The sequence below is a fragment of the Brugia malayi genome, assembly GCF_000002995.4.
Source record: "Brugia malayi strain FR3 genome assembly, contig: Bm_v4_Chr2_contig_001, whole genome shotgun sequence".
Lineage (NCBI taxonomy): Eukaryota > Metazoa > Nematoda > Chromadorea > Rhabditida > Onchocercidae > Brugia > Brugia malayi.
Genome location: NW_025062476.1, coordinates 8,697,970 through 8,722,878, shown reverse-complemented (window position 1 = coordinate 8,722,878; position 24,909 = coordinate 8,697,970). Strand labels below are relative to the sequence as shown.

Here is a 24,909-nt window from a genome sequence, read left to right as displayed (position 1 = left end):
TGTGAAATCTTTCATAGGTTTTGATATTTTTCGCTTTTTATTGAAAGAATTTTGGAAAAAAAAAATTTGAATTTCCGAAGAGATTTAAAGTTTGTTTCTTGTTAAACAACATCAAAACTTCGATTATTTTTGCTTCATTATACCAGAAAATTCTATCTTTGAGGTAATTGCTGGATATTCATTAATTTAAAAACTCAGATTTATGGAAATAAATAATAATACTAAATCAGCAATCAAAAATATCAAAAAATGATAGCAAAGACTTTTTCTATGGTACTATTTTAGATATAACAAATGAAGTATAAATAAATCACTTTATAATTTAACTTGAAAATTTTTTAAGAACGGACTTCATTCAACTTCCTGACTAATTCAAAATTACAACACATACTTGATGTACGTTTGGTATATAACAGGTGACTTACAAATGACACGTTATCTGATGATCGTCTGATACTTATCCGATATTAACTCAACGAAATTAAAAAATATGTCATCAGAAAAAAAGAGGACTGTACGTTCAGTACAGCTTGTATTCTGAAATTAACATAGCCTGCAATGTACATGCAAACGAATTGCACTAATTCTTGTAATACACTGTAATAGTTGAACTTGAGAAATTCAAATTTGTGAAGTCAGTTTCAATCACTACATATTGATTTATTATTATATAATTTTTAGGATCACACTAAAATCAGGGGGGAGCAGACAAATGTTTAGAGAATGATTCAAAAAATTTGAAATTTAAAATCATTTGTTCCCAAAAAAGCAACAACTTGCTGCTCCCATTGTGGATGCATACTTTTATAACTGCAATGCATAAAAAGTGTCACAAATCTTGTTTTCATTTCAATGCAGGTAATTTTTCGACTGAAATTGAAAAAATGAAAGCTTAAACAAAATTTATTTCATTTCTCTAAAAACACTTCAGTGTGAAATTCACAAAAAAAAAATACTCTTGAACAGAATGATACTAAATTCTTTAAAAAAAAAAAAAAAAAAAAACTGTAAAGTTTCAATTTCTAATGAAATGTCATATGCATGTGGAAACAGTAAGCTATAACTGAAATACGGATATTAAAATCAACTTAGATTCTAGCTCTTGTATAAATGGAATTTTGAGGAATGACTGATGAAATTAGTACTTCATTTTAAAACAGCTATGTAGGATGGACGACTGACCAAACTTCCATATTATGAAAAGAAAGAGAATATCCTCTTCTTCTGTTGACATATAATCATTCCTCATTTGCATCAGGCATTTCCTGCGAGGCATCGACACGTGCACACCATCTCGATCGACACATGCCGGATAGTATCGCAGCAGAAATATGGCCCGAAAATGGGACTGTTTATGAGATGTCCATTAATTCACAAATGCTTGGATCGATTTGATCTTTTCCTCTACAACAGTGATATGGGAGGTGAGTCAGCTATAAAAGCTTTGGATTAAATGTTTGCAATGCACCATGCATTGACTGGTGACAGATAAGGGGAAGGGATGAGACTGTAAATGTCACCCAAATCTTTCGCCAGTTTTCTGCTCACTCCTACTCGCCTCAGTGTTATATTCCGGTTTGTACACGTGAGCCACATTTATGGTGTCTTAGTATGTTAAAAAGCTTATTCACTGTTATTAGGTATCTAACTATCAGCGTCAATTGTTATTAAACTAGAAATAGAAGGGAGAATTTAGATTGATAACAGAGTTTGCTCTTTGAGACTTCACGGTACTCTAAAGATAGTACAGGTCGTCGTAGGAGTCACCTCGAAAGATAGTACTCTAAAGATAGTACAGGTCGTCGTAGGAGTCACCTCGAAAGATACGGCGGATACATAATGCGTTTGAAAGGGAAATAAACATAGCAGGATGAGTATTGCAAATGAACTAGACGATCTCCAGAGACCTAACCTTTATCTTTCCTGTATAAAACACCTCTTGAACAACGCTGGACAACGTAATACTAAGACGTTATTTTTTTCTTTGTTCCTTACTGAGCTATTATTGCGTGTAAATTATTCTCTGCACGAATTTGCTTTACATATTTTCGAAATTTTCACTTTTCAATAAAATAAAACACTTCATTTGTGCTTCAGCCAAAATGTCGCGCTGGTATGATACCAGAAACATGAATAGTTTGTTTCTCGTGGTCTGAAAACTGCTCAGATGGAGAGTTCAAGTAAGCTGGACAGTGCGATATTTATCAAGAAATTAGTTGATTTCCGGTGAGTTTACCTATCATATTGCTAAAATGATTTACCTTCTTGAAATTATAGGTTTTCACATAAAATAATTTTCAGACCGAAAGGTCAAATAACCCATTTATGTTCGAGCAATGGTGAAATGTTGCTGGTAATCGGTGCACGACAACTGCTTCATTATGCACTTCAAAACACTAGTAGGCAAATTGGTAAATTACCACAGCTGATTTTAACAACACTCTAAAAACGAAAAAAAAAGAATTTAATTACTCTTCATCAATTTTTTCTCTGATTTTGGGAGGTTGGATGAGTTTTGTTTGGTAAGATTTAATATTTAAATTTTTATAACGCCTAGTTTTAAAAACTAAAAAAAAAATTGTCTAAAATGAATGGCAGAGTGTTATAAGAGATCACTAAACCTACTGGTGTATTCTGTTGTGTCGTGAGGGGTAAGGGAAATCCTTTTTAAACATAATCACGATACATTAGACGGTAGTTAGAAGTAGTTCGCTGTTTTATAGCAAATTGTCTTTTTTTTTGTTATCAATAACTTCAGTTTATGGATCTCATCAAATTCTTGTTTTTCTAGACAGAGTTTGTAGTTTTGTGAGTTTTAGTGGGAATTTTTCCTAAGCTAAGCTATTTTTCAGATGTTGTTTTGCCGTTATTAATGCATGATCGTATTGCTTATGTTCATCTTAGTCCTAATGGTCGTCATGCAATCATAAGTACAACTGGCGCGGATAATTTTTACTTGAATTTGAAACACGATTCAGCAAAACAGTTGAAAAAAATGAAAGTAACATCTTTTTATGTAACACAAAGTTGAATTTGGTGCCCGAAGGAAATTCGGAAGAAAGCTCTGTAATTTTAAGGTCTTTTTTGTGGAAAGCGAAAATATTGAAATATTAAAAAAAAAACTTTTCAGGGACATGTGATAAGTTCCGTAGGTTGGAATATGGAAGTTTTAACAGATAACGAAACAGGCTTCATCGTTCTGGGTACTACGAAAGGTTACTTTATAGAATTTAATTAGGAACAGAAAAGAGATCCATATTTTGATCACAAAAACCAATATATCAAATAGTGTTTGAAAATGTTTGTTTTTTTTTTTTTTTTTTTTTTGAACCGTTTAAAAAAAACCGGCACTTCTGCCATTTTCTTAAGTTCTGATTTGGAAGCACTTTTTAATGAACTTTTTGTCGCCAAAAGTTTGATCTGAAGTTTCAAAATATAGGTTCTCTGTTTGAATCATCGATCATTTCAAGTGGCACAGTTGCTTATGTTCGTGAATTGACCAGTAATTTAAGCGGAATAAAAGATCTATCTATAACTGGCATTGAAATGTGTCATTGTGAAGACGAAAACCAGAAATCGAGGTAATTTTCTCCACCGATTTTTTTTTTTTGTTTTGTATATGTTTCTCATGATATTCGTTAGAATACTAATCTCAGATGGGCTATGTTTGTGTGTCTTCCTGGAAGGCTGTATTGTTTGAGCGGACAAATCAGTACGAAGCATGATGTTACTGGGGTACAGCCAGTTATGAGTACAATTTGGAGCTCTGCGTTTGCTGAATATAATCATGCTATCTTACAGCCTTTATTTGCTTCCAAAGGTTAATTATTACTATTTAGTACTTCTCAGTGTTTGAGATAAACTGGCTTAATATACGATTTATATTTCGCCATAGAATTATTTTGTCCATCTTTTTAAATTTACTGTAATATTTGCGATTATCAGATGCTTCGATTTCTTGTTACCTAATTTACTGATTTGGCAAAATTTATATCTAATTTTTTTTAGCATCAGTTCGTTTTCATTCTATGGATGATGGGCAACGCAGTTTGCCTAGCACATTTGTTGTCTATCCAAAAGTGAGTAATGAACAACCAACTACGTTTTGTTGGGTTGGTGCTGATGGCTACACACTGGGACGAATAGATTTGACAGTTTCAGAAGCATATGACATGATTGTTGAAGAAGCACATATACAGTAAGTTGCAGTTTCTAAGTCAGTTGTGTAGAACAGAATTTAAGAAACGTAAAAATGATTTGTGAAGGATAGTATAGCATAAAAATTACAGTGTTTTTATGTTGAACAAGTTATTCTAGAAAAACTGCATTAAAAATATTAATTTTGGTATAGCTTGTAACGAATTTTCAACAAGCGATTTCAGACATCAATTAATGGATGGACGTTACAGTTATCCTTTGGATGTTGCATTAACAGAATACAATGTTTTGTTATTATATAGTAATCATATTGAAGCTGTTTCATTACTCAATAAGAGGCCAATTTTTGATGATACCATTGGAACGGTTAGTTAGATATTTCAGCTAAAAAGAAAAACACTTGTTCCTGTAATGCATGGTAATCTTTCAGATTTGGTGGTATCTGATGGTTTTTTAAATATGCTTTTGCATCTTTGTGTTTTAAAGATTGTTTTAGGATTGTGGTCAGGTAAAAGGAATGTGTCGTGATACTGTGTCCGAAATGATTTGGGTATATACTGATGTCACTGTGTGGAAGTATCGGCCAAATGAAGAATTCAGGTATTTATTTTTCTTCTTCATGGCTTACGACATTTGATTCGACATCTGATTGAGACTTTTCCTTTCCAGAGACATTTGGCAGATCTATTTGGAACGTGGTGACTACGGAAAAGCACGGACTATCACAAATAAATTGAGTAATCCAGCACCACATCAGCTAGTTGTTAAGAAAGAAGCTGAAAAATACATTGCAGAAAAAAAGTATAATTTCCAATCTTTTATTACTTAATTCGCATTTATATTTCATCTTTTTCTTTACATTAGATTTAAAATATAGAAAATTACAACCTGTTGACAGTTTTACTTCAAAAGTTATGTAAAATAGCATGAAGTTTTTAGTTTCACTGCTGCAGCGGAAGTCCTTGCGGAATCAACCGAACCTTTTGAAGTTATATTACTTAAATTTTTGTCAACGAAGGAGGATCGGCGAGATGGTCTTAAACGTTTCTTGGAACTTAAGTTGAAATCAATGTCAAATACGGAGGTGTTAATTAAAAAGCCATATAATTTTTCGAGAGTTTTTTTGCTTCGTAATTCTTATTATTGATTGAATATAAATTTACCAGGATAAAATACAAAGAGATGCCTTGGTTCTCTGGTTGTTGGAAGTACAGTTAACAGAATTCGCAGAGTTACGTCGAGATGGGAAACAGGCTCGGTTGGAGGGAACAGAGTTAACAAGCGAAGGAACAAATATTGAGCAGCAAATCAAAAATATGCGTCAGCAAATTGAACTATTTCTTGCTCGCTCTGTTGTTCTGGTTAGTTAGAACTAATTTTAGACTGTGACTAAATTCTGAATACACTGTTATTCTAGAAAATCATCATTTTGTAGTTATAAACGATAGGCGAAATTGTGATTTATTATCCAATATTTATTCACCACACAAAACAGTTTAGATCGACATTAAAAATTTTAAAAAAAACAATCGGTTTCAGGAAGCTGTGGAAGTAAATCGTGACGCAGTTTATCATCTAATCACTTCACATGCACACTTTGATATTCAGCTCTACCTCGCTCAAAAGCTAAAAGGTTTGTTCTTTTGAATGTTACTTGATTTACCAGAACTTGCAAACCTTTGGCGAAAATACATTTTCATATGGGTTTCAGATTATGTGACAACTGTAAATGTTTACTTGCTGCAGTCTGACTATGAGAAAGTTTTGGAAGTGATACGAAGACAGGTATTAACTTTTTAGTAGATAAGTAACAACTGTACATCCCCTGAATATTGATAATTTTATTTCATATTTCTCAAATATTTTAACATTACTTTCTAATCTGGTTCTTAATATTAGATATTAATTTTTGGAGTATATTTGTATAGAAATCGTTTTTGGTAAAAACATACATTTTCTAGCACATTTTGGAACTTTATTATAAGCATTCTCCATTGTTAATCGAGAAAATACCAACCGAATTAATAGCAGCTTGGATCGAGGAAGGTAAGAGACTTGTGTCGGATCGTCTTTTGCCGGCGCTGTATCGTTGTCAAGATGTGTCGAAAACAAAGATGGTATATAAATTTTGATCACTTTTCTAAGGGTTTTGAAATCTTTTGGTATGATAAAATTAGCATAGTGAATAAATATAATAGTTTAAAATATTATTCTGAGAATTCGTTTTTTATTACTTCTGTTTGAATACTTGTGCTCATATTTCAATTAATTAATTTAAGGTTACTGCTGCTTTGAAATATCTCAGTTTTGTAATAGATCAAAATTGGGCAAGCCGAGCAATGCATAATTTTATGATAACATTATGTGCTGAGTAAGTCATATTGTTTTAATTTATTGCATGTTGAACTTTTAAATCTTCGAAAATTACTGATTTTTTTAGGTTCAAGCAGGAAGAACTGTTGAATTATTTTGAAAAATACGGTTATGACAGAAATCTAGTTCCGTACGATGTTGAATATGCCCTAAGAGTTTGTATTGAGAGACAAGGTATATTTAACCGACGACAGTCTTTTAAAATATTTCTATTTTCGAAGACTTTAAAAATTCATTTATTGCTTCTTTTATTTGTCATTTGTTCCAGCATTGAAGCGATGTTGTGTTTTTATGTATTGTGTGAATGAACTGTACGACGAAGCTGTTTCTCTTGCTTTAACGGTGCATGTTTTTGAGATATTTTTCTCTTCTTATATTTCAAAAAAAAAAAAAGGAATTACAATTTTTGTATTCTGTAGATTGATGTTGAATTGGCAAAAACTTGTGCAAAACGAATGGTGGAACCTAATGAAAATGAATACGATTTCTTGCTGCCTAATTCAATGAAGCCCAAATTTTCGATTGAGATGCGAAGAAAAACTTGGCTTCAAATAGGTATGTTGTATTTAGCTTTCCTCGTAACTGTTTGAATTTAACTCTTATCAAAACAAATTTGAATTTTGCGTTCCATACAGCTGCATCTTTTATCCACTGAATTAGTTGAACATTTTACTTTTATTTAAGGATAAAGTTTTGAATGTTAACATTTAGTTATTCCATTTTAGCTCTTTTCAATTTTCGGTAAAAAACTTTTCTTTATTCAAATATCTGTTTTGCAGCGCGACATGTAATTGAGAAGCAAGAAGATATAGCTGCATGCGTAAGCCTGCTGAAAGAATCGGATAACACTATCAAAATACAGGTTTATTTAACTTTTGCTTTCACTTACCAAATCTGATTTTAATTTTATTCTCAGTTATTTTAATTTATTCTGCATAAATTTGAAAATCACTGTCTGAATCATCTGAATTTTTAGCACAGTTCTTTGTTTGCAGGACTTACTACCATTCTTTCCAGAATTTACGACTATCGAATATTTTAAAGGGCCATTATGTGAATGTCTAAAAGAGCATTCCGGAAAAATCAAGGTTAAGCTACATCTAACAAATTAGAAGACAAAAGTTTTTTTTTTCTCGATGTGTATTAGAACTAAATTACTGTCACTTATATTTGCATATTTCGTTTTTTCAGCAACTTCAATTGGAAATGAAGAATGCAACGGAAATGGCACAGCGAATCCGTAACAATATGGAAAAGACAAAAAATAAGTAGCAATTTTTTGTGTTTTTAAAACGTGATTTCCTAAAGTCTTAAATTTCACCCAAACTTATATTGATATTGTTTTGGTTGAACAACAAATGTTCAATTAGTAGTTCATTTCCGGTTCACCATAATTCGTACTAACGATCAATGTGCTTCATGTTCGGAACCTGCGATGATGCGACCGTTTTATACATTTGCTTGCCGACATTTTTTTCACAAGGATTGCTTAGAATCGGAGTTGAAATCTCACTGGACTCTGGTATAAATTGCATGTAATTTAAGAAATTTTCATGAACTTAAAAACTTCTAGAAACTGATTGAAAGTTTCAGTTATTCTTTAACGAAGACTATACTGTTTCTGTTTATATTCGCATTTTTTTAAATACTTCAAATACCGTCTAAAAAATCATGGTAAGACTTGTTGTTCTATGTTAATAGAGAAAAATTGCTTTTATAGCAAGAGCAGGAAAAATATAGCTGTTTGGTTGAAAAGGAGAAAATATTGGAGAAGCAACTTGAAAAATCGAAATCTTCAAACTGGGCACAAAAGAAAATAAATGGTAAATTTATTTAATAATTCAAGAAATTCGTCGTTTTCTAACTACCTCCATTACAATAATAGAGTTTCGCGTGTTATAGAATTTCAAGAAGAGCTGGAACATATACGCAATGAAATTAATGATACTGTTGCTGGTGATTGTATCTTTTGTGGTATTGTAATGATTAAGTTAGTTTACTCTTTCATTACTAAATTTTTGGATCAGTTTTGTGTGTTACACTTGATTTTCTATGAGGAAATTTTCAGAAGACAATTTTTCACCGGGTTTTACATTCAAATAGCAAATGTAAACATTGATTCCACTTTTAAGTAATTCATATCCTCTTTTACTGTAATACCTTTTTACAGCTCTATCGATAAGCCGTTTTTTGAAGAAGACGAATATGAAAAAGAAATAGCGACTTGGTAAGGATATACTTATGGCATAAAATCGCGCAAATCTATGAATTGCTTTAATATATGGAATCATGAACGTACCGAACCAAGGTTAATTCTAATTAGGAGTGTACGACTGCTTCCTTTTAAAGCGCATGTTCAAATGTAATGTTATCGAGTGTGAGTGTTTCACTTTTTTATTTATGGATTTTTGCAAAATAAAAGTTCATGAATCAATAAAATTACGAGTTCCCTTAATGTATGTAATTGAGATTTTTCATACTAGCAGATAAGCTTAAATATTCATAAATGATTTATATAATCCTTACGTTTATGTTCGAACTGTATTTTTGCGATTCGTATTACATTCTCCAGTTGTTTTTAACATCTATTAAATAATTATGCATAAGGTTTTTATTACAAAACTTGTCTATATATCTCACATAATACTTAACAAAATATTTCGTTTTATAAAATCCCAGTATAATCTAAAATGGTGTTCCATCCTGTTGAACAGTGTCACACATCATTCGTTGGCTTTCTGTGTAGAGAATAGTTTGATGATATGTGAGGTAAATTTGTAAATAGTCGTTGATTTCATTCATCAAGAAGGTCTTCATTTGAGTTGGAAGATTTGACATGCTGTCGATAATCCAAAGGATTTGCTTGAACTGGTGGCAGTGGTGCAATCGAGTTATACGAGAACTGTGTAGCGGTTTGAGATGTGTCACATGGGAGTATTTGTGGAATTGCACCTGCAAATAAATGTAAACAGTTATTTCCCTCATATACTGATAAATGAATGGATAGGAACTAAGATGGAGGGAATTACGAAGAATGAATACATAAGCATTGGTCACCTTCAGGTACACTGGGAAATGGAGATTTCGTGTACAGCATCGCTGGATTGATGGGGTAACAACCAACACCAAATGGGAAAACAGCTGTAGAAAAATACATTGTGATCGTTGAAATACATTATGATCGTTTATTTTGCTCAAAATAGAAATGTTGGATATGTTAAGGAAGGATTTGAGAACTTAACTGCTGCGGTTTTAATCTAATAATTGAAGATCAGTGAGAAACCGTGCCGAATAATACTAAAAGTTGTGGTACCTCCGTGTTATTATTGTTGATATTATTGTTAACATTCATATGAGTATCTCACATCTTTTGATTTGATTCTCTCATCCTTATTCTTTGCTTTCTATGCCTACTGGAGAGAAACAAATATGGGAATTTTTAAAATATTCGAGATTTACTTTGTCCGAAATGTTGGGGTCGATATGGAAGAGGCGCCAATGGCTGGAATGTGCAAAAATTTAGTGGATTTGACCATTGTGCAGACCAAATCTGCTGTTGAGATTCCGTAGATTCTATCACATCAAATGGTGACTATAAATACGTAGTGTTATGATTAATGTTATGAATATTTTCTGCTTTAAAAGGCTATGTTGGAGAGTATTGTACTTCAATTTTTTTAAAATTCTATTGGTGTTCGGAAGTTTTTCACAGATTGAAATTCAAGCAAACCTTATTGCTTTCTCGATCTGCTGTATCATTGTTTCTAGATCGTCGATGTGTTGTTGTGGATGAAAAGGAGAAATTTTCCTGATTGGTAGCTGCATTTGGTGAGGATGTCTTCGGTTTTATTAATGATGTTGATGGCAAATTGATTAATTGCGGCGATTTCGCTTTGTCCTCTGTAATTCCGAAAATTTTTGAATTTCGAAACTGATTTAAATCCAGTTATTCCGTATTATTATAAAGTAGTAGAACTGTTGCTGATATTCTCGGATAACTGATTACAAAGAAGGAATGTGTTCATGCACAGACTGTTATAAATTCTGTTATTCTTTCACAACCAAGAATTACTGTACTTCTAAGATAAATTTAAATACGTGATGATTCTAATTTTTAAATCTGAACATGTTATGGTATAATCTAACTGTAGTTAGGATATAGTTGAAATAATAATTAAGTATTGCGCCATTTTCGAAAAGAGCCGTGGAATAAGAGGGCATCTGCCTATAATTCTTTCTCGTCATTCAAGGATAATCCTTCCGTGGACAATTTCTGTTGGAGTACATATATGCAATTAATTGTGTTTTGATTGTTGACTTGATTCTGTGATGACCTTTAGCAGAGAGCTATTCAATTTGACCTTCTGGCAGTTGCGGTACTAATATGTTTTCGATTAACGTTAATCCTTATGAGCTCATTAAACGTTCTCTTCATGGCAAGCTTATGTTTCAGAGATAAGATTTTGCCGCCATCGGAAATGTTGTGATTCACAAGTGAACTAAAGAAATAAAGAATAAAATTACTTATCAAAAAAAAAAAAAGGGGTCATTAAAAACGTAGCTAAAAAGTAAGAAAGTAAGCGCAAATAAGATACTACTTCAGTAATGATCTATCCTTATAACCAAGCAACAGTGATATCATTAATTAAAATTCTGCACTGGATCACATTTTTCTCGTAACGAAACGATGTTTACACAACTGACAAGCCAATTCAAAAATAATTAATTTATATTCCTATCAATTTCATAAGGTGCTAATTACATGCATGTTTTTGTAACAATAGATAACACATTACCATTAATTAATTAAACTTTTTAACCTAACTTTAGCTATTTTATGTCCTAATTGTTTACCCAACAAAGTCCGATGGCCATGACATGTTGCAATCTGATAGGGTTATGCATATAGAATAGCTCACAAGTCAAACTACGTTCATTTTGTTTGTTTATCTAGACATACCTCGCACTTCTGCAGCAAATAACAGTACTTGATGTTATTTGCATCCGTTAATTGAAAGTCGTGTAATGACAGACGCACTGTCCTTCTGTCTACTTTATCTGTTCTGGATTTCTGAGGTAGCCAGATACTTACTTGAGATTCATGTTCATTAAGTTTAACTCATGCTTTTTATCCAACTACTCTATGATACCAAGAAATCCATCCCTACTTTTAACTTGTTCTGCTAATTTGCCTGAATTATATTGGCAAACAGTGAAACTGTAATCTGAGCAGTTCTCCTTAGAGAATGGTCACTGAAGTACAATGTCCATTGTAATATGTTTACTTTCACAGCTAGTTCGCTGAAAAAGGGACAGTAAAGTAACAAAGAATGATCAACATCTGTGTTTGTTATGTTGCCTCATAAGGCCTATTAACAAATTTAAATTAACTGGGACAAAAACTATAAAAGAGAAAGAATTTCAAGAATTCCCTAGTGAAATATTGTTATCAATGGTAAAGAGGTTATGTACCGGTGCAGAAATACTTTGTTGCAACGTTCAAAATAGCAAATGAATCATTTAAAAGTTAATCGATCGTAGCATTTTAAAGCAATACGATCTGTTTTTAGAATCATAAGCAGTTCATTTAACAACTCAAAATTTATGGCAAGTAACCTTCCTCAAGTGACAGACCACCATTAATCATATTTTCACTTCTATTATCATTGGTAGTTGTTTCACCTTGTCGCATGAATTTCAATAATTTTCCAGCTGAAAAATAAGAGATGCGAAAGGAAAGTATAGAAATTTTATAAAAACCTATGCCAGAGTACTGTTTACTATTGAAACTTGAAAGTAAAAGTGATTCAATAAAATCAATACAAAACATAAAGGATGACAAAATTTAGAAAGAAACGAACCTCTCTCAACACCCAGTAGTATTTCTAAGTCTTTAGCCTCTTTCTCATCCTGACTTTGCTGCCGTCTTAACGCGACTTGCGCCGCCATCACTCTCTGCCGTTCCGCAATCAACGTACACTTTGCGCACAGACAATCTTTCCATTTGCAGTAACGCTTATGTCCTGGAAACAGCTTGAAGAAATTAGCATCAATCGAGAACTGCCTAAAACATTTTAGGACAGCGATTTTTGATAATTCAAATATTTATTGAAGATAGTAAGATGGATCAAAATATCGAATTTTTGCAGATTATTAATTAAATTATTAAAATAACAGCGCCACTCGAGATTTATCCTAGAACCTTTGAAATCTTAATAAATTATGTAATATCAAAAATGACCCCAAACTTTTGAAAACCACTATTTGCACACTTTTTGTTTGGGCTGGTTTTTGCAATTTTGAACTTTCTACGCACATTATTGACCATTATTAACATTATCAGTTTTTCACCTTTCAATGCCGAAACAATGCCATGATTTCGGCAACGGGCACATTTCGGTATCCGTTGATTACGCTCTTGTCGGAGTCGTAGAATTTGTTCTATACTACTGGGACCGAGTCCACTTAATGATAAATTATTTGGGTTTAGTGTCATCTTGACTGCGATCTGAAGTTTGAATAAATTTTAGAATAGACCAATTTCATCTTCAAAAAGTACCGATAGAATAGATGTCGGACAGTAATCTATGCAAAGTGAATATCAATAAAGTTTAAATCATCTTGCTCTCTACACTTGCCTCATTTAAAGCTTACAGTGCTCAAGAATTATATGTATGTATTGTATTCAAAAAATGAAAACAACCAAAATTCTAAATTTATCAGGTTTTTAATTATTTTAATTTTCTATCAGTGCTTTCTGAAGATGAAATTGGTCAATGATTTCTAACGATTTACAGTGACAATACTACTAAAAGTAAAGATTTTGTCATAGAAGGGAGAGTTTTAATGGGAAAGTATAGACAATTTAATAGACAACAGAAGAAAAAAAGATAGTCACAACCAAATATTATAATTTATTTTGTTCTGCAATTAACTTTAAAAGAATTTCTATAAAGAACTCGCATCGAACAGACCTACAGTACCTATGCCTTTCCACATCGAAACCTTCAAGGTCTCCTGGTTCTGTGGTTCAAGATCCCAGGACAATAGAAGATGTTTGAGGCTAATGATGATTTATCCAAGAGCATCTGTAGCTAAGTGAGGCACGCCCCCAGCTCGTTACATTATTGGTTTAATAGCATATCAATTCTTTTTCAAGCCACTTCGAAGATACTGTCATTGCAGGCTTTCCATGCGGATATACAATAAAGTGCCTAGGCTGCATTAGTCTTGGCGTGCGTTCGTTTGCATGCATTCTCCAAAATTTTAAAAAAGGTTGAGTTTTGTGGTTAAATTTAATGAATTCCCGAGCAATCTGATATATACAATTGAATTTTTTTCCAAAAATCCAACGAAAGCTATTACACTTACAAACCTTCCAATTTGTTTCCCATAAAGACAGTATAATTCTCTCATTGTTGATTGATCTCAAAGAATGCATTTGATTCCAGTCAGTATACAGCATAGATACATGCTTTGAAGCTGAAAACAATCTAACTCGATTTTAGAATATTCGAAACGTAGAGTTTTCGAAAAGATGATTCCAAAATCCGCCTCGAACTAAGAAGCTTGAGAGCAAAATAATGAGATATATCTACTTGCTGAAAATACCAGCATTACGACTGGCATTCTACAGCCCATCATCGCGAATAATCACCACCTCTGATATGTACAGTTCTGTATTTCGTTGTCCTCTGCTTTGCAAACAAAACTAAATTCAAATGCGATCATTGCAAACCAATTTGCTGTTGTCCGTGATATTATATTTTCTTTTTGAAAGAAGAGGAAAATGCATGATATTATTTTTAGATATCTTACATTAACTTTAACGATACTTAATTATAAAAAACCACTTGTGAACACCGTAATTGTACTAGTGCTACCGTCAAGGATATTGTACAAATCTGATAAGTAAACCATAACAAGTTATAAATCCATGGCTAGTGTTTTTGTCAACCGCTATGTTTACATTAACGATTCGTGAATGGAATAGGAAGTTTTGATAAGATCCGAATTGATCACATCCTTATGCAATATTACCCTTAAAAAGATAAAGGATAGGTAGCTATCCATATTGAAGTGACACTTATTAAAAGGGATCCAAAGAGAGATAGGTACTTCAGTAACAGGACTACGATAATACTTCTTTTTCTGCTACTCTAGTTTACTTCATTTAATATACTATTTTCCCACCATATAATAAACAAATTAATTTGGTGCTTCTTTCCTTTCTGCTTATAGAATGTAATCATACTGCAAATGACATTTCATAGCAACTCAAAGGTTTTGATTCGCAAAGCAAATTAGTGACTGCCACAGTGCTTGAAATTCATCCTTCAAAAATTGACTCACTTCAAATGATGAAAATATCAAATTTATCAAAATTACTTCAAAATTCTTTATCTTATAAAGGAAATAGGAAATTTAAATTGACGATTTTGTATGTCATAGTTTCTGCTTAAGAATAGCATTTACATTGTTTTGAAAATGAAAGTAACTTTTTTTTGTTCACTTTTATTACATACAAATTATGATATTCAGTCAACTCACGAATATAATCCTTCTGATTTTACCATATTTACATATATTATCCCTGGGTATATAATTATTAACAAAATATAAACAAAAGGAAAATATGCAAACAAATTCCATGGAATTCGTGTGCATAACAATGAAATTTGATGTCAGTGACGGGTTTTAATTCACGAGGGTTAAAATTGAGGGTTAAAATTTTTTTTTTTTTTTTGGTTAAAATTGAGGGTTAAAATTTAGTATCGCTAAGAATAAGCAACTGAAATATGTACTGGATTGTGCTTTATGCTTGTCCAATGACGTCACTGTGGAATTAATTTTCTTCACAACTATAGTGGAGGTCATTTGATCGAATGATGTATTCCAAGAGGAATGACATATTGAGAATCTAAGTAATTTAAACTTTTTATAACATTGTCATTGTCAAGTTAGGTATACCGAGGTAGAACTGTAAAGTCTAATGAAGGTCTGTCTGCGAATATCTAATCAATAATTCAATTCGAAAAGAGGGCTCTCTGCATAATATTGTTGAAAGAAAAATGAGAGCATATATGATTATAACATTGGATGTCATTCATATGTTTGATTCTGAAAACTTCACGTTTTTTATTATTATATTGTTATTGTTACTATTATTACCATTATTTCTTTTATTGATTAATTATTGTTATTTAACCTTTTAAATGCGAGTTTTCCCAAAACATTACATATTGAACCGACGCTGTTTTGCTAATCCATTCATAATAACCATTCTAAAAAAATTTGCTGTGATTTTTATTTGTTCATTTCAACCAGTTTTGGGCATATTTTTTCAATTATGAAGGTTTTAATAACAAAAAAAAAAAAACCTCCCAACTCATATTTTCTACAAGTACAAATAACGCAAAATACAGCGAGAAACACTATTGATATAAAATGACATGAATTGTCCAGCCAATTAAAACTGCATATTCTTCACCATTAGTTTTAAACTGTAAACAGCCAATTAGCGAATTGACTAATTAATTGTTTTAATTTTCTGAAGAAATTATTTGGATACACAAGTCAGTTTGATGTCATTTTAACCTAATCTGACTGCTGTAATATGAATAATAAACTGAAGTGATGATATAATATTAATACATCAGTTACTCATTAGCCACATTCTGCCATCAAAATATTACTTTTAAAATGTACACGGCATTTTTATGTTTAACTTTCTGAACAAATTATTTGGATAACAGAATATTGCAGTTTAGCTCATATTCCCAACATAGAAAGATGCGTTCAAGCCAAGCCAACTGCTAAGGATAATACTAATGTTCCTAGGCCGCTTCAAACAGCTATAACTACGTGTTTTGTTACTAAATACTAATAAAAATATGTGACAGCATACTTGATTATTTTGTTCTTTTGAACAGAACAGGTTTTCTTAAACTCTTAATTTCGGTACTGTGAGAGGAAGGTTTACAACTGAATTTCTTTTATCATTTATCTCGTTTAGATATATTTGGTGAAAAAATGAATGACCTTTGTTCTGACTTGATGGTTATGCTGATTGTGTATGGGGAAAGTGATGTGAGAAGTAGAATGCAATTTTCGATTCAACTGTTGTATCTTGCTCTGGTCAAAGGTCACTGTTACAGGTGATGGAGAGAGTAGTTTATGCAAATACCTTTCTATTGGCTGTTGTGATCAGCAACTCATCTGTTTTTTGTCACATGTACTCATTTATTTATTTTTTTGGCGGTTTTCAATCAGTTCTTCGAAATTTTTTTCTCTACTTCACCTTTCGCTTGTTTTCTACTTGACTTTTATCTTTCCCTTAAATATTGTTCTAATTCAAACACTCCAAAAAGTTCCTGATTTTGTAACTGCATATAATCACAACTTTATGATTAATATATTTCCAATTTTTTCACAGTTGTTTTTCTTTATGATCCAAATTTCACAGTGTTTGTTGAAATTCTATTTCGTTTTAACTCAGTTAATTAACTTGAAATAAAATAAAAATAAGTTAACTTGCACATTAATATAAAAGCTAATTTCACTGTTTGATTTACTCTTTTTCGAACATTGAAATTGGTTTAAAATTACTGCTTAAAACTTTTCGTCCATAATTATTCGAAAAGCAAATTTTAAGCACCAGTCATTGTTATTACGATCTAAATGACAAGTGCACATTTAATCTTGCAAGGAATGTCATCCTTTAATAGGATATCAAAGCAATACCTTGCAGTTTGAAGCTTCTTTCTGTACTGAACCTTCCATTTCATTATTTGCTTGCTAATAATCTAAATTTTTATTATTTTACAAAGTTATATTATTGATGCTTATAACAATGATAACAGCGATCAATGAAATGATTAATGTATTTTTGAAGCACAAAATTCAGTTGCCAAAAGAGTATCTTGATAATTACCAAAATAATTTACGAATCTGGTATTATCGCCCTAGATTATTCTTTCACTCATTATGCGACAGAAACTCATTGTTCGGTTAAAAAAAAAAAAAAAAGAAAAAACGAAATTTTTTAAAATAGAAACGTTTTTAGGAAGTACTTTGCTTCCTTTTCAATCGTTTATTTCTCTTCCAGTTTCTTCTTTTGTTGAAGTATTAATGTAAGGATAAATTATTTCCCACCACTGAAAATTGATTTTACTAATTTGACTTTTGATAACGCAAATTTATACTTAGTTGGCATTACTACTTATCTGGTGAAAAAAATGATTTTAAAAATTAATGATCCGTGAAATAAACCTCAATAACTATCAGAAGTGTGCCGTATATTGTCATTCTTCTTGACTTAGTAGAAACATTTTCAAACAGATCATTTCAATGAACTCTCACTATTGCGTCCCTTTTCGTATTCCATGAACGAAACTTGGCTCACTATTAATCGCAATGTGATTTGAGTAACATTTTGCTGCCAAGATACCCTGTTCATCTGGAAAAGTAGTCTATTGTATCATCTCGAGTACTAATTAAATCAAAATATGAACTTTGTTTCATGGAGTACATGTACTTGACTGTGTCACACTTGTTTCACGGCCATATTTGCAGGTGAATTAGCTACTTTTTCTGTTGCAGCCTCCAATTGCATTGATTGCGCTGAAAATGTCCTCAGAATATTTCCTACATCTATTATTTTCTATATATTCTATACTACAGAATACTTTTTTCCTTTCCTTTTTACTCACCTTTTTACTTACCTGGCAATAGGCGTTTATTGAAGAAACATATGGCATTGACATCTGACACCTATATCCCATTCTACTTCTCCATCTTTCAAAGCCTTTTCCTTCTTAAACGGCTTTTAACCGCGCATTTCAATTTTTGACCGCTTGAAATATTTCTCGAAGAATACTCAAACACATTTTATTCAGCATTTCATTCTTAGCCATACAAACCGAAAATCATTTTGAACTAAATTTCCTGCACTTATTGTGCTTTTCTTCACTTGCTATGCTTTCTTCACATCCTGACAGTCCAATCATTTTCATGTTTGTATTACATTTTCTGTAATTTAAATTAATTACTAGATATTATCCTGAAAAATTTTTCTTGAAATGGTTCTATTTATCAAAAGTATAAGGTTTTATTTGATGATCAATCGTTTCAACTTATCGCTTTGAAATTGCTCTTATTTCATTTCGATGCATTAACCACCATCTCATAATTTCATCTTCTGCTGAAAGCTGATAATTACTCCGTGTCACATCTTGTAAGCTATTCAGAAAATTGAAATTATCAGATTTGGTGAAATTCGAAGCAATTTGAATGTGATAAGTCAAATTTAAATCAAATTTTGAAGTATTGCAGATATGAGCATTGCAATTAACAATTTTCTAGACACTAATATCAAAGCGACCAATTTTTGAGATGGCTTTTGACTTTTTTAAATAAATATTGCTTTGACAAACATTAATATCGCTTTACTACATTGATAACAATTACATTCATTTCCATCACCGCATCTGTTAAATAAACATTTGTTGAACTATTCAAAAAAAAGTATTTATCTTTAGCAAAAGCCATTGTTAGCATTACCTTCCCCTGAAAATTTCCACTCTTTTTAATCATGCATCTTTCGCACTATGCTGTTTCATAGAAAAGATACGATGCCGCTCTATGGAGAGGATACAATGCCGCTCCATGGAGAGGATACAATGCCGCTCCATAAAAAAGACCTACGTCATCGCATGCTTCATGTCGTAATGCAATGAAGCAGTTGCATCGACATTTTTTTCATTCTGAATAAATTGTCTTTTCTATTAGAACACATTTTTAATGTTATGAACAATTTTATATGTAACACTTACATAAACGCCTTCAAAAATTTGTTCTTTATGCTTTCAACATATTTAAGAGTTTTGCAAGTAGATATCTAAACTTGCTGAATGCGTATAAAACAATTAACTATATATAAAATCTAAAAATGTGTTATCTTCCTCTTAGTACTTCCAAAAACTAATTTCAAGTGTTATTTCAATGAATTTCATTAAGTTTCAGAGGGCTGTTATAATGTGTGATATAAAGAAAAATACACTTACAAAAATACACTGGCATACACTTACAAAGGAACGAACTGTCATCCAAATAAATCTTTTCTATTTTTACAAAATTATCAACAATAAAAGTTGTTACCATTTACACGCTTATCCACTGTCGTAACTCTGCCACAGAAAATGACTTATAGTTTGCAAAGCAATCAATGTCAAAACAGCAGTGATCTGTCGTTCACTTTTCTTTTATTACGTTATAATGAAACAATAAGAATTTTCCGATGTTTTATACTTTTAATTTGAAATATTGAATTATAAAATTTATGGGCTAGAAATTAAGCTGGTAATTATTGCAAAAATGAGCACAAGAAGCTACAAATATTTAAAGCTACTTTCATCTCGTTGACAAGCTCTTTAAAGCTAGCACTCCAATTTATTCTACTAAATTTTTGCTATTCGTATCACGTTCCTGAAATTATTTTGTGGTACTATTTATCATCCTTCTTTTTTACATATTTTTTGAATGCAGATCCTTTTGTGTACATTTATTTCATTTCACACATAAGCAAAAAGAGATGCTTAACTGATTGACTCATTCAATTGATAGAACAAACAGAAGACAGTGCGGAAGAGAATGGGATATTAAAATAGATCAAAATTTTAGCTAATTGGAACACGGAACTTTCTTTTTCCTCTAGAAGTTGACCCTCTCTTTTACATCATTCATTTTATCCTTAAAACAATTAGTGCAAAAATTTTAATTCTTCCTACACTCTACATTTTTCTTCAGAACTTTTCAATTAGTTGTCAAAGACAAAATAGTCTGAGGAAACTTGAAATGAAACGAATAATAAAAGAAAACATGTTTTATTATATTTCTTTAGTCATAAATGTTTTCCTTTAAACGAATTTGTACAAGATTAAAAATCCACCTTGCTTTGGGATTAAACATTTGCAATTTTAATCCTTCTCTGAAAACTTTGTTTTTGAGAATCAATTCTATGAATACAAAGTATTTTTTCATCATTTAACTTTTCAACAATTAGCAAAGTGCTTAACAAATGTGTCACTTCAAATTTTCGAATTTCGTTCTATATCACATATGTAGGCATATGTGGATCATGTATCACTGGCATTTTTAAACATTTCAATCAAAATTTTAGGAATGTCAATGCCTACGGATCCAGTAGTATCAAATAATGAAAAGTTACCCCATGAGGACAATGATAACAACGGGATATTTGGCAGAATTATAAATAAATCAAAAGTTTATCCCCTGGAAGAATATACTCATTCAGGTCTGATTTTTTGAATTCAACATTGAACTCATTTGTTTGGTATGTGAAATATTATTTCGACTGCTTGTTTCTTACTAAATTTAAGCAGTCCTTTGCTCATCATTTTGAACTTTTTTTTTCTTGTCTCCATTATTTCCCAGTGATTTTTAAAATTGGTTCTTTCTAATTTAGAAATCCGCAACGATCATGTCAACGAGAAAGTTTTGCCAGTAGAACTTGAGGAATCAAGAAAAATTGTTACCGTTCCGAAACAACAAAAATCTCTATTCAGGCGGAATTTTAAAGAAACTCTTATTCTAAGCGCAGCTATTTCAACTATAGCATTGTCCTTTGTTGGTGTTACTGTATATTATATTCTATCTTACTCTCGTCCCGAACTTGTCTATACTAATATGGTTGGTTCATAATGATCGTTCAATCATTAAAAAAAAAAAAAAAAAAAAAAAAAAAAACATTAGATATTCAAAAGAAAAAAATGAAAATTTAAACGATGGAATAAATTCTGCACATTAAACGTTGCATACTTAGTTGTTTGGCCTGCCTTAGCAAGCTATTCTAATCCTTTTGAATTATTTTACCAGTATTGCTAAGGTTTTTAATATTTCCGAAAAGTTCAAATATTTTTGATCAAATTTAAAGTTAATTTTCAGTAACATCTCATACAGATTCAATCATATAATTGTGTACCCGAAAAAATTGGGCCTAAAATCTGCGTTCAGTTTAATGTCGATTATAGATTTGGCGACATGGCGATCGAGCACCCGCACATTATTTTCCAAACTTTACTGAAAAATATATGATAGCCTTTCCACGAGGCATGGGAAATTTAACAAAAGTGAGCTTTGTAATCCAATTTTCTACAAATCATTTTGATTATGATTAATACTTTTTTAATTCACTTTTATTTGTCTTCTTAACTGCTTCTCCAAAATACCAGAAAAGTGCAAATTTGAATTTTTTGTTTACAGATAGGTGCCGAGCAAGCGGAACAGTTAGGTTTATTGTTACAACGTCGTTACATTAACCCTGGAAACATCACATCGAAACAGGTGCGGTCCTTTTCTCTCTTCTCTTCCCGTTCTGCAAGCACATTTTGCACTGATCCAATCAGTTCAAACAACCCAATCAGTAATCTGTTAACGACTCACTTCTAATCACAAATTTAAACTTCTAATCAGATCAATGATCTGTAAGAAATTATTATCGAAATAATTTCAACCAACTAAAACATCATTACAGATTTATATTCGTAGTACAGATGTCCATCGTACTATCGAAACTGCACAACATGTTCTAAAAGGAATGTCTTTTCCTGACACAAGAATTAACGTCGAATTAACGACCAATGTCGATACGGTACTTTTTGTGGAAATTTTTTCCATGTTATCATTTCTATATCAATATTATAATTCCAGGCCGGTAATCCATTTTTTGATTGTCCTGTTGCAACTCAATTTGTTTTGGATCAAGAGGAAAAATATTTTCTACGAGAAAATTTCAGCGTGAGTTCATGAACAAATTTTAAATTTGAACGATTTGTTTTCAAAAAACTGACTCAATGTTGTTAATTGTCTAAAATATTGTCATTGTATCAAAAATATATTCTCGATTTTTGATAAATCTAGATACTATAAGTTAATAAATTTTAGGAGATATACGAATTAATGCAACAAGAGCTGAATTATAATAGTTATTCATATTATTTATTCGATACTCTCAATTGTCTGGTAATGAATTTGCTAAATTTATAAATCTGTATATGATCTAATTCAATTAGGAAAATTGATTTTGTGGTTTCTACTTTACAGTCCAAAATCTATTGATTTGTCGATACTTCTGCTCGTATTCCATATTTGATTAAATAAAAGGCATTCAGCTCTACAGACTTTATTAAAATGTAGAAGTGGTAAGACAATATTACATTTTAATGCGTTTAGTATTTATTTTCTTCTGCAACCAAACATAAATTCACCTCTAAAAAAGTGATTAACCAATGTACTTATTTTTGTTATTTTGAAGGCTTATTTGATTTGTAACAGAAATTCTTAATTATTATTTATCAAAAAAAAAAAAAATACTAAAAAACTAAAATTTTCAGAAAGCACATGATTTAGCATTACCAAACTGGCTGAGGAGTGATGAATTGTACGAGAAATTGAAATTTCTGAGTTGGTATGGTGTAGAAGCACAGTTTGGTATAGGACCATACGATAATAAATTGCAGAGAAAGATTCGAGGTATGCATTTCAATTTGAAATTAAGTTTTCCTAACTAAAACTAAAACTGTCTTATGAATAGTTCGTAACTCTGTGAAGGAAATTTATTAATAATATGAAAGGTTACTGTTATTTTTCACTCTTAAATAATACCCTTAAGCTTAGATTGTTTTTCTTATGTACTAAATTTCCATTTGTTTTTCATCTTAAGTTGATCTTAACTCATGTATTATTTGAAATTAACAGAAAGTTTCGATTTCTAAAATTCTATTTTAAAGGTGGAAGTTCTCTTCGTGGTGTTGTTAGCCGAATCGCGTGTAAAGTAAATTATTCAGAATGGTCATCAGTTGATTCTTGTGAAGAAAAGTTTTACGGACTATCAGCAGCAAGTTTTTTTGATGATTTTTGCATTGCATGGATTATGCAGTAAACTTAGAAGGATAGGAAGGAACTAAAGTTATATGATGAAAAATTTCTTCTTAACATTTTGACGAAAATCATTAGGAGCTTTTAAAGTGTTTTATAACTTTATTTCTTTAACTTTAGAATTCAAAAACATTTTAAAATTAAACATTATTTTTTCAGCATGACATGACAATTGCTGCACTACTGTCAACATTTAGCGACATACATTCTATTTTGGGCAAATCTCCATTAATTGGTTACGGAGCCAATATTGCATTTGAAATTTGGAGAATTGACAATTTATATAAAATGAAAGTTCGGCTTGTTCTATTATAGCTAGCAAAAAATAATAGATGCTTCAAGTAACTCGAACGATCAAAGTGGAAAACGTGATACTACGAAGTTTCCATCAATAAACTTTGTCTTGAAAATCAGTATTGTGACAGGAATGAAATAATAGTATTGTGACTTTAGCAATTAATTAAAAAAATTTGACAGCTTAATGATGGAATACTGTTAAGATCATGTATGCAAATCAGTGGGATGCAAATCCACAAGATATAACTCAGTTTGCTCCGGGATGTGAGGATTCGATCAAATTTTGCAATGTTACCAAATTCATTGAGCATTCGAGGGAACTCTTTTTCGATAACGTTCAAGAGGCATGCTTGAAGGGTAGTGAAAACTTGATTTCACGTAGGTTTTTTTAAATAAATATTTGAATTCCTTCGCCTTATCAATTCTGTGTCTTCATTTTTTTATATTTCAATTATTTTGGATAATATTATTGTACATTCCTATTAAATAATTTTTACAAATTCCAATTTTTTAAATTCCCATTTCCAGTTACTTACTTTTTATTTGGTTGAAAGGTATGGGGTGAGGGGGAGGGGGGGGGGGGAAGGGGGACAGATACAGAAAGCAAGAATTTGTAAATTTGTTGTGAAATAAATGACAGCCTCCTGACCTTTCCAGTATATGAATTTGTTGAAATTTGCACAATGAACAAATTTTTCCTCATGTTGCAAAATAATGCCATGAGGAAAAAACTTCAATTTGAATGCTAGTTTGATTAACACACTTCAAAAAAATCTCGACTTTTTAAAAAGCCTACAGTTCATTCTATTAATATTATTGTTTCAGATGTAATCAGAAGATCGACGAATACCGATGAAGTAATTGATCTCATTCAAATGTACTGAGAACAAAGAAAAGAACTTTGTTTAATCTTATTCTTTGTTTCATTCATCTTTTTTCATTTTTGTTTTATTCATTTACTTTTACTCAGTTAAATCTTACATATAAGAAAATTTCAATTTGCAGGGCAGTTTTCAGTTTTTCTATTCTTTTTGTCATACATGTATTAATTTTTTCTTCCAATTTTGCTCAGAACTTGTTTCTCATCACTTTTATAATTACCTTCCCATTAACAATTATTTGGGA

At 31.3% G+C, this 24,909-nt stretch overlaps 3 protein-coding genes across 5 annotated transcripts; 2 read left to right on the top strand and 1 right to left on the bottom strand.

The window, feature by feature from the left end:
* Positions 1-2,167: 2,167 nt before the first annotated feature.
* Positions 2,168-8,762, top strand: Bma-vps-18 (Uncharacterized protein; the record flags this gene model as incomplete). The annotated part of the gene is made up of 26 exons (XM_001900151.2): positions 2,168-2,226; positions 2,302-2,411; positions 2,853-3,001; positions 3,131-3,215; positions 3,440-3,581; positions 3,657-3,820; positions 4,009-4,198; positions 4,383-4,524; positions 4,655-4,758; positions 4,828-4,959; positions 5,098-5,242; positions 5,325-5,519; positions 5,698-5,791; positions 5,870-5,943; positions 6,120-6,275; positions 6,438-6,529; positions 6,599-6,705; positions 6,800-6,873; positions 6,951-7,086; positions 7,311-7,393; positions 7,527-7,619; positions 7,723-7,771; positions 7,905-8,053; positions 8,252-8,354; positions 8,434-8,521; positions 8,702-8,762. 26 exons carry the CDS (start codon positions 2,168-2,170, stop codon positions 8,760-8,762), a joined length of 2,976 nt encoding a protein of 991 aa, XP_001900186.2.
* Positions 8,763-9,325: 563 nt separating this feature from the next.
* On the bottom strand, positions 9,326-13,027 carry Bma-dmd-5 (Uncharacterized protein; the record flags this gene model as incomplete). 3 transcript variants are annotated; one of them, XM_001900152.1, is made up of 7 exons in its annotated part: positions 9,326-9,483; positions 9,589-9,672; positions 9,991-10,123; positions 10,262-10,431; positions 12,148-12,243; positions 12,393-12,554; positions 12,883-13,027. In XM_001900152.1, the coding sequence occupies 7 exons, from the start codon at positions 13,025-13,027 to the stop codon at positions 9,326-9,328; spliced, it is 948 nt and encodes a 315-aa protein (XP_001900187.1). The 3 variants fall into 3 exon arrangements, with proteins under 3 accessions (XP_001900187.1, XP_042934883.1, XP_042934884.1); XM_043078949.1 differs by lacking the exon at positions 9,589-9,672; XM_043078950.1 differs by lacking the exons at positions 12,393-12,554; positions 12,883-13,027 and having other exon boundaries at positions 12,148-12,223.
* A 7,685-nt stretch (positions 13,028-20,712) lies between these two features.
* Bma-pho-8 (Uncharacterized protein) lies at positions 20,713-24,668 on the top strand (the record flags this gene model as incomplete). Its single annotated transcript, XM_001900153.2, has 12 exons — positions 20,713-20,845; positions 21,017-21,240; positions 21,582-21,680; positions 21,814-21,894; positions 22,085-22,201; positions 22,261-22,347; positions 22,495-22,572; positions 22,944-23,082; positions 23,340-23,446; positions 23,647-23,781; positions 23,988-24,162; positions 24,610-24,668. 12 exons carry the CDS (start codon positions 20,713-20,715, stop codon positions 24,666-24,668), a joined length of 1,434 nt encoding a protein of 477 aa, XP_001900188.2.
* Between the last annotated feature and the right edge of the window lie 241 nt (positions 24,669-24,909).